Here is a 17,793-nt window from a genome sequence, read left to right on the forward strand (position 1 = left end):
ATTTTGATAATTTGGGGACAGCATAGTTGCTTGTTTCTACTCTTAGTTTTTTTTTTTTTAAAGGCTGTGTCTTGACAGTGGCTGGCCTCAAGCCTCTTGTCCTCTACCCCAGTCTCCTAAGCAACCAGGATTACTGGCACAGAGTACTGTGCCCACCTTTAGGCTGGGTCTTCTACGGTATCTCTGAGTTGGTGAGGAAGTGGCCATATACCTTACAGTTCTTAATTGGATAGTTATCTGACCACACACAGGAGAATCAGAGTGGGGGATAGCCAGACTATTGGGAAGGAATTTGGAGTCTCTCTCTTCAAGGTATACTGCATTCTTTGCTTATGGAAGGGAAGAATTATCTTTGAAAAAATTTGTTGTAGCATTCTTGTAAATAAGTGCTTCTAAAATTCTAACTCACCCTTACATTAAATTGTTCACAATAGCCATACTTTCTCTTGGCAAATTGATGTATTTTAGATCAGAGTCATAGCTTAAAAATGAAATGTCAGATAATTGTATTCCCTATTCAAAGATGGGGAAAATGAAAAAGTGCACAGAAATCATGTGATCAACTTAGAGGACCTGGGCCTCCTCAAAGGACATTCATGATTAAATTTCATTACATGTGCCTCTATATAGTGACTATTCAGGTTCAGAAAGTATGTGTTTAGTTTTCTGTACTGATAGGTGTCCCACAGTCTCCGGATTGCCCATGGCTTTTGTCCTTTCTACTGTTGCACAGCTGAGTGAATTAGAACTGCACAGCTATTTGCAAGATATTTTGACTTAGTGTAAATTCTTTTGCTTCAATAATAAGGAATGGGGAATAGATACGACTTTTTCATAAACCTTGAAAGCATTTTGGTGTTGCCATAAACAGTTAATGTAGGGAAACTAAAAAGATAAATGTAAAAGCACCAATTATATCACACAGGAGGTAACTACTAGTAACATTTTTGTTTCCAGGTCTCTCAAGATGTTTCATTTGCAGTCATTTATAACCTAACTGTGCTTAAAACTAGGCAAACGCAATCAGGATAATGATATTCAAAACAGACATTCTGTAACTTCTTCTCTTAAAATAAAACGAAAATAATTCCATATTTGTTATATGATCTACATAATCATTTTAAAGCTTAAAGTATTCTACTGTATGCATATTTATTCATAATTTAATGTGTCTTAATGGACATTTCTTAATTTCTCTTTTGCTCAGATTTTTCCACAGTGACTAGATAATGTTTGAGTGGGTATCTTTATATAGCTTTCTGATTATTTCTTTAGGGAGAAGCACTATAGGCATTTTGTGAAGGATGTACATATTCTCTAAGTTTTTTGAAACATACTATCATGTTTTAAAAACTTGGATGAATTTGTTTTTATCAACACTATGACAACACTATGTATTATGGAAAAGGGAATTTTTAAACCATTTTCTTCTTTTGCTTTTTAAGCTAAACAGTTTGGTGAGAAGACACACAGGAAAGGAGCATCGTTCCAGTTGATTTCATCTCTGCATAAAGTAATTTACATTTTAAATTAATCAATCATTATTATTTTGTGTGTGTATGATGTGTGAGCATGCATTCCAGAGCACACATGTGGAAATCAGAGAACAGCTTTGTGAACTCAGTTCTTTTCTACCTTTATGTGGGCCCTGGGGATAAATTCAGGTAACCAGGCCTTCAGGGTAAGTATGCTTACACACAGAGCTATTTCATCAGCCTTACCTAAAGCCAGTAAGGTGGATAAAGCCATCTTGTCATTGTGAAGGGCTTTAGAAGTCACTAGTGGTGCCCTGACTAGGTTCCATTTGTCAGCCTTGTTCTAGTCCTCTGGCTGGTGTGACTATTGGCTCATAATAGCTCCTAGTGGTTAGAATTGCCTTCGGGCAATAGCAAGCAGAGGCACCTCATATCTACCTCTCCCGACTTTGGCTCTTCAAGAGAGGACCACTGTGGTGTGACTGGGTGTGTGGAATGAAGCCCGAGGCTGAATCAGCACGGTAGCCTTTCCTTCTGTTCTCCAACCTGCTTCCTTCACTCTTAAAATGCATGTTTTAAACAATCTCAGATAATGGTTCTGTACAATCTGATCTAAAATAAAGGCTTTCAAAATAGAAAATGGAAGAAATCATAAGCAACCTTGCTGCTTGGCTTCAAAAGCCACTGAATTCAAATTCAAAGCAGGTGGAAATAATTCACAGTGGAACTATGGCTGTTGGCTAAGTATTGACTTGCCATAGGAAAGAAAATAATATGTTTGGTAAGCATGTAATAATGTTGAATTCATTGTCTCTCCATTGGTGCTCATGTTGGATATCAGATTCAGGTGACAGATTTAGATTTTCTGGGGTTCTTTTGCAGCTTGCAAAGTGATTTTGTATTTATTATGGCTTTTATTTTAGGAAAACATAAATAAATTGATGACAGATTTGCAATCAACCACACCTCATTTTGTGAGATGTATAAATCCAAATATGAACAAAATGCCAGGTAAGAACTAGACATATTTACAATTTGTAGTAGGGAATATATTTTATTTCAGCTTTGTTGAATGTATTTTAAAGAATTATTTACCATTTCCTTTATATATGGGTAGATTTTCGCATAGAACAATGAAAGGAAGTAAAATTTGAGGTCTCTGGAGCCTCCTCCAGGCTGCTTTGAATTTGGTTTCAGGTGGCCATACAAAAAAGACTTCCCAGAGTAGCCTCCATAGGAAACTGGTCTTTGAATTTTAAATTAAAACATGGGTGCTGCACTTTTATTCCATTCATTAGAAGGGGAAAATATTCTTAAAGGGATTGAATAATCAATTGGGATGATATTTTAGCACAAGAATAGTATTTGGTCTTCATAACCTAAATTGACCATGAAGATCATTTCAGAAAATGTGAAACATTTCTCTAGTAATCTCTCCAAACTTAGCATCTTCCCTTAATACACCCATTTCCTTAGTTATGTACTTCTGGACGGTAGATACTTTCTCCATGAGTTAATGGGGACAAGATGGTGATGATAGGACTGTGGTGATTTTCCCATTTGCGATTCTCAAAACTGCTCGGCCAAATTTAATTCTCTGGATCACGTTCCTTAGATCACAATTCAAAGCTTTCCAGACAACTCTTTGAAATATTAGTATCCTTAGAGCTTTAGTTCGAGGTGCTCAGACTTAAAGGAACCCATATGACAAGCACTATGTCTTCAGACCATCAACCACTCTTGGAATTCATACTCTAACAGTGTTGATTGTGATCTGTGTGGGTCTGCACTATTTTTGTACTTTTATGAATCTACTGTAATTAAGAATCCAATCTTGACAGATTGTGAGCTAATTAGGGAGACTGTAATGCCAAGTAATGTTGTTATCGGAATTTTTATAATGGAGACATTTCAGCATTACATGTTTATTTGTGTTTGTGTGTATACACGTATATAGCTTCATTTTTTTCTTATAAGTTCAGTGTGTTTGTGTGTGCATGTGTGTGTGTATGTATGTATGTTGTGGTATTAGGACTAAAATAACACAAGACTTCACACAAGCTAGGCAAAGATGCCATATTTGCTACATTCCCAGACCTTAGCTGGGCTTAGAATACATCTAAGTGTCCTGCTTCATCAAAGAATGCAATCAGTTGCCTCTGAATTTTGGAACAATTCTGCTACTATTAGAAGACTTCTATGGAATCAATCGAATTTCAGCAAGTTTTCAACAAAAGCTTTATGCTTTAAAACAATCATTCATATTTAATAAAGGGGATGAATGGGTTTCATCTTAAAGTGTCAGAAGCTTCTATTCTCCCTTGTTATAAAAGATCTGGTCCTGTCCATAGAAGGACTGGAGTACAGACATAGGGTCTAGCTTACATCTGTGATCTGAGACATAGTTAGAGACACAGCAGGCCTTTGTGAAAGGGGTGGTCCTTGGCTTTGTCCAGAGTACTTGATGAAGGTCAGCAACACTGGGTCCTTGGTTGGCCTTTCAAAGGCTTCCGCCAGAGATTCCAGCTGGCAGCTGTAGAAGGGCGGCTTTTGTTGAACAAAGTGGTGATAGAAGACTGCTTGTACTACAGAATAAATGGAGACATCAGCAACAGAATAGGGGGAAAAAGACATCCCGAATGTGGGCAAATCCATTCTAGGCATACAAGCAAACAGAATTTTGTGGTTGGTCCACCTTCCCCTCTCTTTGCACTGCCCCTCCCCAAACCTTGTAGTTTCTCTGGCCACCTATTGGAAATGGTAGCCCGCCCACCTTGTGCTCCGCTCACTTTCTCTAGCTGCTTCTCGTTAGCATGGATGTGATGTTGGCCATTTGTGGTCTTTTTCATTTTCCAGGAGAATATGCCTCTAGAGTTTAATCTATCAGCTTGTTCTACACTAAAAAGAATTCTAGGTAAATCGTATCTGTAGAATCCTTCCTATTAGGACAAGCACTGGAATCGTCAGGCTGGGAGTTAGTGAGCTCCTGCGAACACTCGTGTGCATCACACTGAATTCAAACTTTCTTTTAAACACAAGATGCAGCAGTGAAGATAATATCTGGTGTGGCAGATATTTGAGAACGTAGAGTCAGTGTGTCCCTCTCTTTCAGGTGTATTGGACCCTTTCCTGGTTCTGCAGCAGCTGCGATGTAATGGTGTCTTGGAGGGGATTAGAGTATGCTGTGAAGGCTTTCCAAGTCGGATGCTATATGATGACTTTAAGCAAAGGTAGACATACATTCAAGGTTCCCAAAGTCTAGAAGAGTCAGTTCCGTTTCCTCTGTGTTGAGTGTTTAGGCATGCACTGTTTGTTTGCTTGGCATACTCCACTATATAAAATTGATATGTTTTTGTGGTGATGAGACACAATGTTGACAGAGTTCCACATTATTTGTTCTTAAATTCAATATCTATATAGCTGCAGAGCCCTTAAATCTCTGTTAGTGGATATTAGACCCATATATAGAAGAAATATATATAGAAAGAAGATGGACAGCCTGCTGTGGGATGTTCTGTATGGCAAAGGTGTTGCTCTGATTGGTTAATAAAAAAAAAAAAAACTGATTGGCCAGTAGCCAGGCAGGAAGTATAGGCAGGACAAAGAGAAGAGAATTGGGGGAAGTGGAAGGCTGAGGCAGAGAGACCTGCCAGCTGCCACCATGACAAGCAAGATGTAAGGTACCGGTAAGCCACAAGCCACGTGGCAACTTATAGATTAATAGAAATGGGTTAATTTAAGATAGAAGAAGTAGATAACAAGAAGCCTGCCATGGCCACGTAGTTTATAAGTAATATAAACATCTGAGTGATTATTTTATATGTGGGTTGTGGGACTGCAGGGCTTTTGGTGGGACCTGGAGAGAAGCTCTCCAGCAACAACAGCCTAAAGTGCATCTCTGAAGTCTATGTGCTTTGTGGTAGCTGCCACCCAATCAAGCTGTTGCATTTTTAGCAGCCATGAAAAGAAGGATGCAGTAGTGTGTAGGTGATAGGAGGCAAGAAAGGCATCTTGGATTTCCATGTCCTTTTGAAAAATGAAAATTTTAGTTTATCAAAACAATTTGAGCAGAATGTGGTAGAGCAAGAAGAACACCTGTCTAAGAACTGAAAGGCACGTGTCTACAATTCACGATAAGGGTGAAAAGTTTTGGCAAAAGTCAGTTCAACTTTTCAGTTTCCCTGTTCACATAATAGAGATACTTACACTTTCCCCCTTTTCTTTTCTTTCTCAGTCTCTACTTCCCCAGTAAAATTAAGTTAATAACCATAACACTGTAGAGAATATAAACTGACCCATTGAACGGATAGCTGATAGCATCTTCACTATTGTGGCCAGGAGTTGTGTTAGAGTTGACAGATTGGAAGGAAAGATAGGTGCCTGCACTAGCTTTCCCCTGTAGATGAAATTCTAAACAGTCTTAGTAAATAAGAAACACAGAGCTAAATACAGAGTTAAAGCCTAAGAGACCAGAACAAGAGCCATGACTCCCTTTAGCTTACCACTTGCTGCTGTTGCTTCCTCTGAGAAAGAGACCTTCTCCTGTGTGACCTGTCTTTTTATTTCCTTTCTGTTCTACCTTCTCATCGGCTCTAAACCAAACCACATGATTTCCTCATCACTGCCTGTCTATACAGACCTCCATGTCTCTATGGTTGGTACTGAGATTAAAGGTTCGGGTCACCGCTTGGCTGTGTCCTTGACCACACAGAGACTCTGCCTGGCATTTGATCGGATTAAGGGCGTGTGCCACCACCGTTGGACTTCTGCTAAATGGCTTGCTTTTAGCTCTGATCCCCAGACAACTTTATTTATTAACATACAAATAAAATCACATTTCAGCACAAATAAAATATCACCATATTCCCCCACTTGTTTCAGTGTTCTCTTTGAGTCATATGATCCCCTGGTCCCATTTCAAAATAGGTACTGCATTTTAAACCCAAGGACCTTTTCAAAGAGTGACTTTGTGAGCAGCAGAAAAGCGACTGAAGAAGTACTTGGTTTCTTGGAGATAGACCATTCCCAGTACCTGTGTGGAGTCACCAAGGTAACTCAGAAACGTCAAAGAATGCATTTGGGAGGGAAGAAGAGGGAAAGGTGTACATTTTAAAATATTGGTAAATGCTTAATTATTAAATAAGTTCTTCAGCTCTTGTGACCAGAAATAATACAAATAGAGACCAATTCATAGTGGAAACTTCAATTCTGCTTGAGAAAGAAAATCCATTGTTACTTAAACAAGTCTAAATTTTATTTACATTATTTCAATATTGAGGGTTAAATCTAGGGCCTTGTACATTCTACACAAGCACTCTCTTGCTGAACTGCACTCCATCTTGCATATAAATTTTTATAACTAATTGTCTAGTCAAATTCGTGCCACTCTATAAAACACTGAATTGACCTTTCTGTGATAGAAAACAGAGTAAGAGAATGTGAACCAGGTTCCCAGAGATGACTACTTGCACACATGAAATGTTTTATGTAGTGTGCTTAATTGGAAAATAATTATTGCTTGAATCATTGAGTAATTTAAAAATTCAATTATAAGCCAAAACCAGCTTTCTTAAATGTGACTATTTAAATTCTACTTTATCCAAAAAACCCACATATTTTTGGAAATTTCTGGCTTGCTCTTACCTGATAGTCAATACCATGCTGTCCTTAATGACATCCATGGAAAACCAAATTTTTGAAGGAGAGTGTGAGGATACAGGGTAAAGATCTGTCTGTCTTCTTCCTGTCTATCCATCCTTCTTGAGCTTGCCTCATCTTTCTTCTGCCTTAGCCTTTTGAGTTTCTAGGATTATAGCAACCCCATAGTACAGTTTTATGAATGTTACTTGATTCTTATATTTTGAATACCTAGAAATCAGTGTTTATCATTTGTGTTTTTTCCTTATATCTTATTATTTTTGCCATATGCCACTCATCACGGTTCAAGCTCACATGAGCTAGTGAGAATCCCACGTCACATATATTAAGGAGGCTTTCACTCATGGATGGGAGGATGAAACTGAATGGGTCTCACCAACAAGACTGGGCACATTTTGAGCAGAGTTGTTCAAGATGCCTTTAAGAAGAGCCACATGTGTTCCTCTATGAAATTTGTGTCTTAGGTAGTTAATCACCTCACCTTGGTTCTTACTGATTAGTCTTGGGAAATGCCAAGTCTCTCATACGTAGAGCAAAAGCATCTTCTAGATCATGGGTCAGTAAACTAAGATTCAACAACCCCATGGGCTATTTAAAAATCACTGCCAATATCTTACTATTCCTCTTCCACCTATTCCAAGGGTCTCTTTATGCTTTCCGGGTTTCTGTGATTATGCCATGTTGTAAATTCACATCTGAGAATATGGAGCTAGGAAGCACAGATGAGAGATGCAGCTTTTGTCTTTCTGGGTCTGGGTTACCTCACTCAATAAAATCTTTACTAGGTCCAACCATTTACCTACAAATGTCATGACTTCGAATATCATTCCATTGTGTATAGGTACCACACTTCCACTATTTCCTCATCTGTTGAAGGAAGTTAGGGTTCCATTTCCTGGCAATGTCAATATCAATGGACATGTTAACATGAAAGGAATAATTTCATGGGGTTCCACTTCTACCCAAAGAACCACAGGCAATTCATGACTGCAAGAAGGAAAATTATCCTCTTAGAGATGAGGCCCCTTATTGGTTGTCCAATGTAGAGTCCAATGTAGTCTACTTTGAAACAATATATACACAAACAGGAAAAATGAACTCAGTATGTTGTATTTATATATATTTGCGTGTGCATGCGTGTGTGTACACATTTGCATGTGCACACACACATACAGAGAGAGAAAAGAGGGAGAGATGGGGGAATAACAAAAGAAAAATATGCTATCAACTTGGAGGGGAAACATGGGAAGGATTGAAATAAATGAGGATAGCTGAAAGGGAGGGGAGAATGTTCTTATTTTATTTCCATTAAAACATTGAAAATAAAAATAAAACCATTGCCAGTTAGCAAAAACCAATTAATATTTAAAAATTATTTAGAAAAGCAAACAAGTACTCAACACAACTGTTTATGACCTACCATACCCAGAAATGAATGTTTCTTGTCTTGTCCTTCTCAGAGGTAGTTGTGAATCCTGCCAAGTCCTTTGGAGTACTGTGTACCTAGCTCATTTTGTAACTTGGATCATGTTTTTTAAATGTTATTATTAGGTCAAGAGGAGGGTACAGAGTAAATGATCAGGTTGCCAACATATCCAATATAAAATGTCCTCTATAACCTTTAGAGTTAGAAAGTTGGATTCCCTAGCATGTAAATTTTATGCAATGAATAATACAAATTCAAAGACATAGGGCTGACAAAGTTGTCCTGTAGACTGCTTCTGTTGTTCTTGGCATCATTCAAAAGACTGCTGAATTCATCTGATGAGTGAGACTATACCTGGCTTACTTCCTTTAGGTGCTTCTAAAACCTAGCATTCTGGACCAGTTGGAAGAAAGGAGAGATGAGAAAATATCTAAAGTCTTCACCTTGTTCCAAGCCAGAGCACGGGGAAAGCTGATGCGTATTACATTCCAGAAGATTCTAGAAGAAAGGTATTAACTCTCTATGTTAATTCATGCCTCAACCAATGTGACTTTGGTCATTGCCCTGAAATAAATAGACTGTGGTACAAAGACTAGTCTGCTTAGTCAGAGTCTTGAAAATGTTTTAATATCTGTATACAGAAAAGGCGGCATAAAGGACCTTGCTGTCTTCCCCAATGATATTATTTGTTTTTTGCTATTGTTGTTTGAGAGAAGGTGCTATGTAGCCCAGGCTAGCCTAGACTTAATTGTGTAGACCAGGCTGGCCTTGAACTCCCAGTAATCTATCTCTGCCTCTTGAGAAGGCTGAGATTGCAGATGTGTGCTACCCTACCTGGTTCCAGTTGTATATACTTGTGTAAAGTTTTAAATTTTTTTTTCATATTTACTTCTTTTATTTCTCAAATGAGGCCATTAAAATCTACTGTTTTTAAATCATTTATCAAAAGTTATTGTGAACTACATAAACTTCATAAAAATGTAGATAATATTCTCATGGCAACATCATCAAGGAATATTAATTCTTAAAATTTTTTATACAATTGCTGACAATTTAAAAATTATTAACTGACACCACTGAAGTCCTTGTGTATTTTCCTCCTTCATTCAAATCTATTTTTCCCAGATCCTAAATTAGTGTTAATTATTTTTATCACATATATAAATGTATAGTTAATATAAAAAAATGTTCTCATTCTTTACTAGATATATCTTTTTCTGTTTGTTTGTTTTTTGAGACAAGGTTTCTCTGTGTTGTTCTAAGCTGTCCATCCTGGAACTTCCTCTGTGGTCCAGGCTGGCCTCAAACTCAGAGATCCACCCGCTTCTGCCTGACAAGTGCTGGGATTAAAGGCGTGCACCACTATGCCTGTCTTAATAAAGATTTTTCTTTTCTTTTTGGTTTTTCAAGACAGGGTTTCTCTGCGTAGCCTTAGGTGATATACAGATGGCCTTAAACATATGCATGACTTTTCATGCTTACTTCATGTGAATAATATTCTTTATGAAGTTTTCCATCAATGTTTAGAAGTCTTCTTAAAAGTATATCAGTGTTGATGAGTGTAGGGCTAGACCACTGAGTTTAATTGCTGTACAGTAGACCATTTGCTTAAATATACCACATGTATTCCTTTCCCCCATAAATTAAATCTGTGCTATTTAAAATATCATGTGCCATTCCAATATGTTATGGTTTTCTAGTGACATTTTAATAATATTTCCCCCATTCTTATATGGAAGGGTTTCTTGAAGATGACGTAACTTAAAAAGTTCCATTCTCTGATAAGTTAGTAACACAGCACAGGCACAGATGGCTGTTCTCACAATTTTAACTTTGCAGGCTTTTGTTTTCTGATTTTACTACTCAGCAGTGGTCCATGAGATTCCTCTTGCTGAATACTTTCATGAATATGTGGTACTTTAGACTTTGATATATTTCTGACATTGGCAAAAGCCATCATTTCCATTTAAAGGATGATATTTTCTGTAGCTTAAATTTTTTGATGTATTGTTTAAAGAGTATTCCCATTTCTACCATTTTCCTTTTAAAAGCTTTCTTTTTTTTTTTTAAATCACGAACCCACTAAATTTTCTATCTGTATCTGTTAATATATGGTCTTTATAAATTAACTTGTAAATGTGTTAAATTTTGATAGATCTTAAAATATGTAAACTACTTTGATTGGCACTGATGCATTTTGTAATAATGTTACAATGAGATTTTAAAAAATCAATTGACTGGCCTATAATTTTCTTTAATTTCTAGTCTGCTATCTAGTTTTAGACAAATATTATTCTAACTTTGTAAAAGAATTAGAGAATGTTTTCTCTTTCCATACATGAAACATTTTATTTAATTATCTAGTCATTGACTCTTGTGCATTTGCCTATAAAATAATCCAAATTTGGTATTTTTTGATGATTTCATAATTTTTAATGTGTCTAGACATATTACATTTTTCTTCTTGAGTCATTTTATAAATTATTTACTAAATAAAAATTATGCAATGTTATAAACTGTTTATATTATGTACTACTCAATTATAAATGTTAAGTATTTACTATGTGTACAATTTTACTCACAGTAAATAATCTTTATTAATTCCTAGGCCATTATTCCTAGTATTGTTTATTTTGTCTTCTCTCCTTTCCTTTATGTTACATGTATATCTATTTATTTAATATATCAACTGGATAACTATTATTCCATTTCTCTTTTCCCCTCAACTTCATTCATTTGTTACCTCGTTTTTGTTCTTCCAATTTGTTTTTGGCTTATTCTTTCCCTTTTCCCAGTGTTTGTGAAGTTTAATTGACAAAATTATATGTTTATGGTATACAATCTGATGTTTTCATATATATGCACTTTGTGTAATGATTGCTGCAATCAGGCTAATTACTGTATCACCTCATATAGATATATTTTGGGTGTGTTGAGAGCATTTAAGATCAACTATATTTAACTAAGCATGGTGTTGCATGCCTGTAATCCAGTACTTGGGAAATGGAGGCAAGAGGATCAGGAGTTTGAAACTGTCTGGATTACAGGATATATATATATATTCAGAAGTGGGCATATTTGTTACTTTTATCATTGCTGTGATTAAATATCTGAGAAAAACAATTAAATGAAGGGAAGGGTCTATTCGGGCTTACTTCTAGAGAGGTTTAACCAGGGAGGGAAGATTGGAATGAATGTGGGCAGCAGCACCATAGGTGCCGAAACCCTAGACCCTCTGCTTCCTGCCTACAAAGACAACGTGACCACCCACCCACCTCACACTTCTGCTTCCACGCCTTCCATTGTTATGGACTGTAAATCCCCAAACAAAAATTATGCTAAAATAGTTTTTCAGTTTATAAGCATGGGATTTTTCTCCATGTATTTGGATCTTCTTTGGTTCCTTTTATTAATATTTTAATTTTCTGTATACAGATATTTTTACCTCCAGGTCTTATTTATTGTGAGGTAGTTTATTTTATTATGTAATTATAAATGGGATTGTTTTCTTAATTTTTCTCTTTTCTGTGTTTCATTAACATAACTATGTAACTGTGCTGGTTGTGTTTATTTAAACTCTCATTATTTTTATATATAAGGTGGAGTAACCTCTAATTTAGTCTTAATTAAGGTCTGTATTCTAAGAACACTTTTCAGCCCATGGTTTCTACATTTTGAAGATAAACCACTTTGTCAGAGGCAGCATTCATTTGTAGTGGAAGTAGAATTAAACACTTCAATACTTCTGCTCATTTTATTGGGTGCATTGTTAGAGACAATGTCAGTTTTAGGGCTAAGATATGATTATTGCCCTTTGTCCGTATTGTGATGGTAAAGCCTTTGAGACTAGATTTTAAAAAAAAAAATCCACATTTGCCCTGCAAACCGTAATAATACAGGACAGAAACTCTTTGTTTCTAGAAACTTTTGCACACTTGAGTTTTAAGAAAGTTTGCAAACATCTGATTGCAAAAGTTTACAACCTTCTGGTTGCAAATCATGTTTTTCTAGTCTGCATGGCTCTGATGGTTCTCTCCACCCTTGGTGCTACTAGAGCAGTGATGAGGGGACCTTCTCTAGTTGAGGTTTCTTGGTCCTTCAAGCTTCCTGGATCTGAGTGTTCTTCACTTAGTGGCATGTCATAGATTTCTTGAACTTTCTTTATTCTTTTTCATTGTTTTAAAGAAATATATGAGGGTCTTACTTCAAAAGTCCTGCCTTCAATTTTACAAGGCTTTCCTTTTCTTTGGCTTAGTGTGTGGCTGAAGCTAATCAGTTTTAAGTTTTGTTTTACTGAAAAGTTTCTCTAGTTCCAAGACTTCTTTTTAGTGACTTCTTTCTCTCTATGGAAATTGTCATTCAGATCATGAATTATTTTGTTAATTTTACTAAATTGTCCTGTATCTCACTCACTTCCCCTGGAATAATTATTTTTAATTTCTCTTTAGGAATTTAATAGAGTCCCTTCATTTTTGCATTTCTGGTTATGTCACAGATTTTCCGTATGTGTGACATGTGTCAAAATATTTGAGCTAATTAACTTAGAGAAAGGAAAGATTTATTTTAGCACACAGTTCCAGATGCTTCAGTCTATAATAAGCTTTGTTGTCTCAGATCGTGAAGCTAGGTCATAAATCATGCTAAGTAGTTTATTGTAAAAGGTGATGCTCACAGATGGAAAGAGAGAGGGAGATGCAGGAGTCACAGCATCCCTAGTTAGTAGTGTACTCCAACGACCTAACTTTGTTGATTAGATGTCCAGACACAAATACAGTTCTTCTAGCCTATCATAGTTTTGCTTTATAAATACTTGTAGCAGTCTGTTATTACCCTTTATTTTTCTTTGGGGTCATTTGTGATGGTTTTATTTCATTTATAATTGCATTGCCATTCTTTTTTTTAATAGTATATCTTAACGTCTTTCTCTTTTTTCACTCCTACTTTAGGGGTGCCCTTGTTTTGATCCAAGAGAACATAAGAGCTTTTATGGCTGTGAAGAGCTGGCCCTGGATGGGGCTCTTCTTCAAGACCAAGCCTCTTGCTAAGTCTGTGGGAGTTGGAGAGGAGGTAGCGGGACTGAAGGAAGAGTGTGCACAACTTCAGAAGGCTTTGGCGAATTCAGAATCCCAGAGGGAGGAACTGAAAACAAAGCAAGTCTCCCTTGTCCAAGAAAAGAGTGATCTACTTCTAAAGCTGCAGGCTGTGAGTGCTCCCAGCACCTGTTGTTCTTTATGGCTTGCTTTAAATTTGACTAACTAGTTCCAGAACTGTTGCTGACTTGAGAAAAATAAGCATGCACTGGCTTTCTAAATACTGTACATTTTTATTAAACCGAGCCTGTGGAAACACATAAAAAGAAACCTTGCATTAGAATGAAGTAATTCCACTGGTCGGCTGTCTTAGAAAAAGCCATAAACCTGAGCTGGGGAGATGCTCAGTAGATAAAGCACTTGCCTCAGAAACTGTGAGGATAGAGGTTTACATACCCACAACTTACGAAAAAGCCTGGCAAGTGGAGTAACCCCAGCATTCAGAGTACTGAGATGGGAAGTCCCTGGCACACACTGGCTAGATAGTTTAGCTGATCAATAATCTCTGGGTTCAATTTAGAGACCCCGCCTTCATTGATAAAGCGGAGACCCATTCAGGAAGACATGTGATATCAACTTCTGACCTCCACACACATGTGCATACGTGTGCATGCATACACAGGTACCTACCACACACATATACATGAAAGACAAGAAGAAGGAAGAGGCAGAGAAGAAAAAACAAAGACAAATTACCATTGGGTATTCAGTGTATAATATCATCACAAGCTATTATGGAACCAGGAACCTATAGATCTATTGTTTTGAGACCGAGTCTTCTTGTGTGGCCCAGGTTGGCCTGCAACTTGCTGTGTAACACAAGCTGGCCTTGAACTCGTGGCAGTCCTCCTATGACAAACTCCTGAGTCCAGGGGTTACAGACATAAGCCACCACACATGACTGAAGCTCTGGATCTTATCTGACAATGACCTATTAGCAAGTCAGCAGATGGGATTTTAGTAGGCCTCCACCACCTGGCTCTGTTTCTCTTTTAGACTGGATCAATCTCCTGTAACCCAGGGTGGCCCTGAACTCCTGATCTTCCTGCTTCCTCCTCCCAAGTGCTGAGATTTAAGGTGTGTGCCACCGCTGCCTGGCCTCTAGTGGCTAGCTCTGCCCTGTGATCTTCAGGTGAACTTTATTCGTTAGACCACAAACAAAGTATCAGCACAAAAGAGGTAAAAGAGGACAAGGACTTTTTTTAATCCACTGCTTCCTCACCTTACAGCAGTATTAAGTGAACAATGGTTCCGTGTGAGAGAGTAGGCACAGAAGATAAGCTCTCCCCACCATGTTACACTGCCAAGAAGTTGCCAGTGTGACTCTTCTCCAGTTCCACTGGCACATTTAATGAAGTAGCCAGTAAATAAAGGTTGACCTCCTTCTTCGGTGTTGGGTGACTGGTCCAGGTCCTGTTCACATGCAAAGTGGGCTCTAGAAAACAGCTGTTCCGATGTCAGCCTGAGGTCGGAAGACCAGATGTTCTCAATATTCCTCAAATATAGGAAGTTTCTTTGACTTGCTTTGACGTGTCCTAAGTGTCCTGATCATTTTTTTTCTAAGTTGACCTCGTGTTTTGATTCTTCAGTCAAGTTTTAGGTTTACTATTTTATCTTTCTCCATGTGTGCCCTTTGAGCCCTTTTTGTTTAGCTGGAGTTGTTTAGAATGGAGTTGCACAGAACCCATGAATCTAGGGTTTTATCTTTATGCTGCTTGTATCTTCTTTACTGACACAACTTGAGTATTTTAAAAGGATAGGTAATAAATTCCCCAAACGGTCATTTCAGTTAGGACGGAGAGTGAGGTCTGGAGATGAAAGATGAAGGTAATGATAGTGGTTTACTTTCACTGTAATGAAGTACCTGAGATAATTATGAACAGAAATGAGTTCCTTTAGCTCACAGTTTTAGAGGTTGGTAATTTCCATAACATTTATGCCGCTATTGTACAATTTGGGCATAGCTTTCCAGACCAGTAATTATTGTAGCTTTAAGTGGTCACAGCTGGGCAAGACTGTTGATGACTTTTCTCCCCCTAGTAGCATCCATAGAAACTTCCAGCAGCCTTTTCATCTACACTTCACTTGATATACACCATGGGAACAATGGGAAACAGTGTTGTCTGAAGACAGTACATCTGAGAGAGGAAAAAATAAGCAGGACTCATGTTTTATGTGTATATTGAGGAATTTGCTGCTGGCAGAATCATTGAAGCAAAAATTTTAGTTGGAATTAATAGTGAAAGTAATGACTTGTAAATTTATGAGTTCTAAATTCAGCCAGTGCATGAAAATGTACTGCTCAGCTCAGTTTATAGAAATCTATACTAAACAAAATACATCAGGGCATTTATTACAATGTTATAAATATTATATTATACAAGGGAACTCCATTAGATAATATTCTAAGCAGCTGTCAGTCTATGTGCCCACATCAGTTCTTCTAGGTGCTTTGATTTATATATATGGCACACTTTTTCACTTTTGGAAGTGTGCTCATTCTCTTAGGCCACTGGATTTCTATTAAGTGCCTTAGAAGAGGTCACTTAATCTACTAAATGGGCATAAAATATAGAAGGCTCTTCCAAACACAAGCAACATCTTTCCTTTCCAACAACAGGGTTAGGAACCTGGAAATGCTATTTTAGCTACCTATGAAAGGCAGGTAAAACTTCTGGGCAGAGGGCAGATAATTATCTCCTTACTATGTGTTAAGCAGGCTCATCACCCAGCAGATAAATTACTTCCAATTGTTGGCAACAATCTTCTCCTCGTTCTTATGGCAGGAACAAGAGACCCTGGAAAATGCCAAGGAACAGTGTGAGTTGCTGATTAAATCCAAGATGCAGCTGGAGGACAGAGTCAAGGCGCTGTCTGGGAGGATGGAGGAAGAAGAGGAGATAAATTCTGAGCTGACTGCCAGGGGGCGGAAACTGGAAGATGAATGTTCTGAGTTGAAGAAGGAAATCTATGACCTGGAAACAATCTTGGCAAAGTCAGAGAAGGAAAAGTGTGCAGCAGAGCACAAGGTACTTATTCTGTGGTGTTGGGAAAACTGGATTCTTCGGTGAATAACAGAAGGGCTCTGCTCTGTTAATAACACAGCGGCCTGCAAATTTAGTGATGGGAGCCAGAATCAGCAAAAAGTGAAGGGTCTGATGAGCTATATTTTTCCTCCACGGATTTCTAGTTTGAAAGTCTGGGACCCCTTTAATGTAACAAATAAACTATTATTGCACCTAAAATCTAGTAGAGCAAAATGGTTTCATTGGACCTCCAAGAGTCCCTTTGGGAACGGGAATGAACACGATGCCCTTTGCCAAAAGGTAATTTGGGATATGGCTAAAGCCCCAGCTTTAGCAGTGATTCTGAGTCTGACCTTGAAGCCATCTCCTTAATTCCAGGTAAAGACCTGGGCTTTTTGCTTTAGCTGTGGGCTTTAATTTGTGCTTCTGTATGGGGATTGGCTAGCAAGGAGTCTGAATGAAGCCTTTGACAAGCAGCTAATCTCCAAGATGAAACTGTACTGGGTAGATGATTCTACAATAGCTTCTGTGTTGCTTCCCAGTAGGACAGATGGCCAACTCCACCTTCACAAGTGCTGTCTGCTGGAACCCTTCTTGAACTGCTGCATTTCAGGGACACTGAGGCATCATGTGATAGCACATGTTACCCAGATCCTCAACAGAAGTAGAAATTACCACTAATGATATTGTTGTTATGCAGTAATGAGCTCTGAAAACAGTTTGTACATTGAGGTTTAGTTGTTCTCTTTTTTTGAGAAAAATTGAATTTAGAGATTTGTCAATGGCTCTTGATGACATTAGATGCCTCATGAGTATTTTGAACTATGAAAGGGAAATGTTCTGGCGTCTTTCCACAGGTCAGGATCCTGACTGAGGAAGTGCATTCTCTCAATGAGGAAGTCAGCAAACTTACCAGAGCAGTGAAGGCTGCGCAGGAGGTCCAGCAGCAGACCCAGGAGCATCTGCACATAGAGGAGGAGAAACTCAGCAACATGAGCAAAGCAAGCCTGAAGCTAGGTCAGCAAGTTGAAGCGGTGAGCAGCAGCGGGCTGACTGATTGGTGGTCTGACTTTATTGACAGTCTATCTTTAAGTTTTACTTAGTTAATTTACCCTAAC

The 17,793-nt window shown here is 37.9% G+C and overlaps 1 protein-coding gene across 1 annotated transcript in view; it reads left to right on the forward strand.

Moving 5' to 3' along the window:
- Window positions 1-17,793, forward strand: part of Myh15 (myosin heavy chain 15) — a 125,259-nt gene that overhangs the window by 48,266 nt on the left and 59,200 nt on the right. Inside the window, exons 17-24 of the mRNA XM_052739927.1 lie at window positions 1,446-1,513; window positions 2,399-2,486; window positions 4,588-4,705; window positions 6,402-6,525; window positions 8,932-9,068; window positions 13,506-13,761; window positions 16,436-16,678; window positions 17,533-17,709. Coding sequence (XP_052595887.1) covers window positions 1,446-1,513; window positions 2,399-2,486; window positions 4,588-4,705; window positions 6,402-6,525; window positions 8,932-9,068; window positions 13,506-13,761; window positions 16,436-16,678; window positions 17,533-17,709 — 1,211 coding nt within the window. The remainder of the gene's footprint in view (window positions 1-1,445; window positions 1,514-2,398; window positions 2,487-4,587; window positions 4,706-6,401; window positions 6,526-8,931; window positions 9,069-13,505; window positions 13,762-16,435; window positions 16,679-17,532; window positions 17,710-17,793) is intronic.

Source organism: Peromyscus californicus, unplaced genomic scaffold (assembly GCF_007827085.1).
Source record: "Peromyscus californicus insignis strain IS unplaced genomic scaffold, ASM782708v3 Scaffold_16__1_contigs__length_79575227, whole genome shotgun sequence".
Taxonomy (NCBI): Eukaryota; Metazoa; Chordata; class Mammalia; order Rodentia; family Cricetidae; genus Peromyscus; species Peromyscus californicus.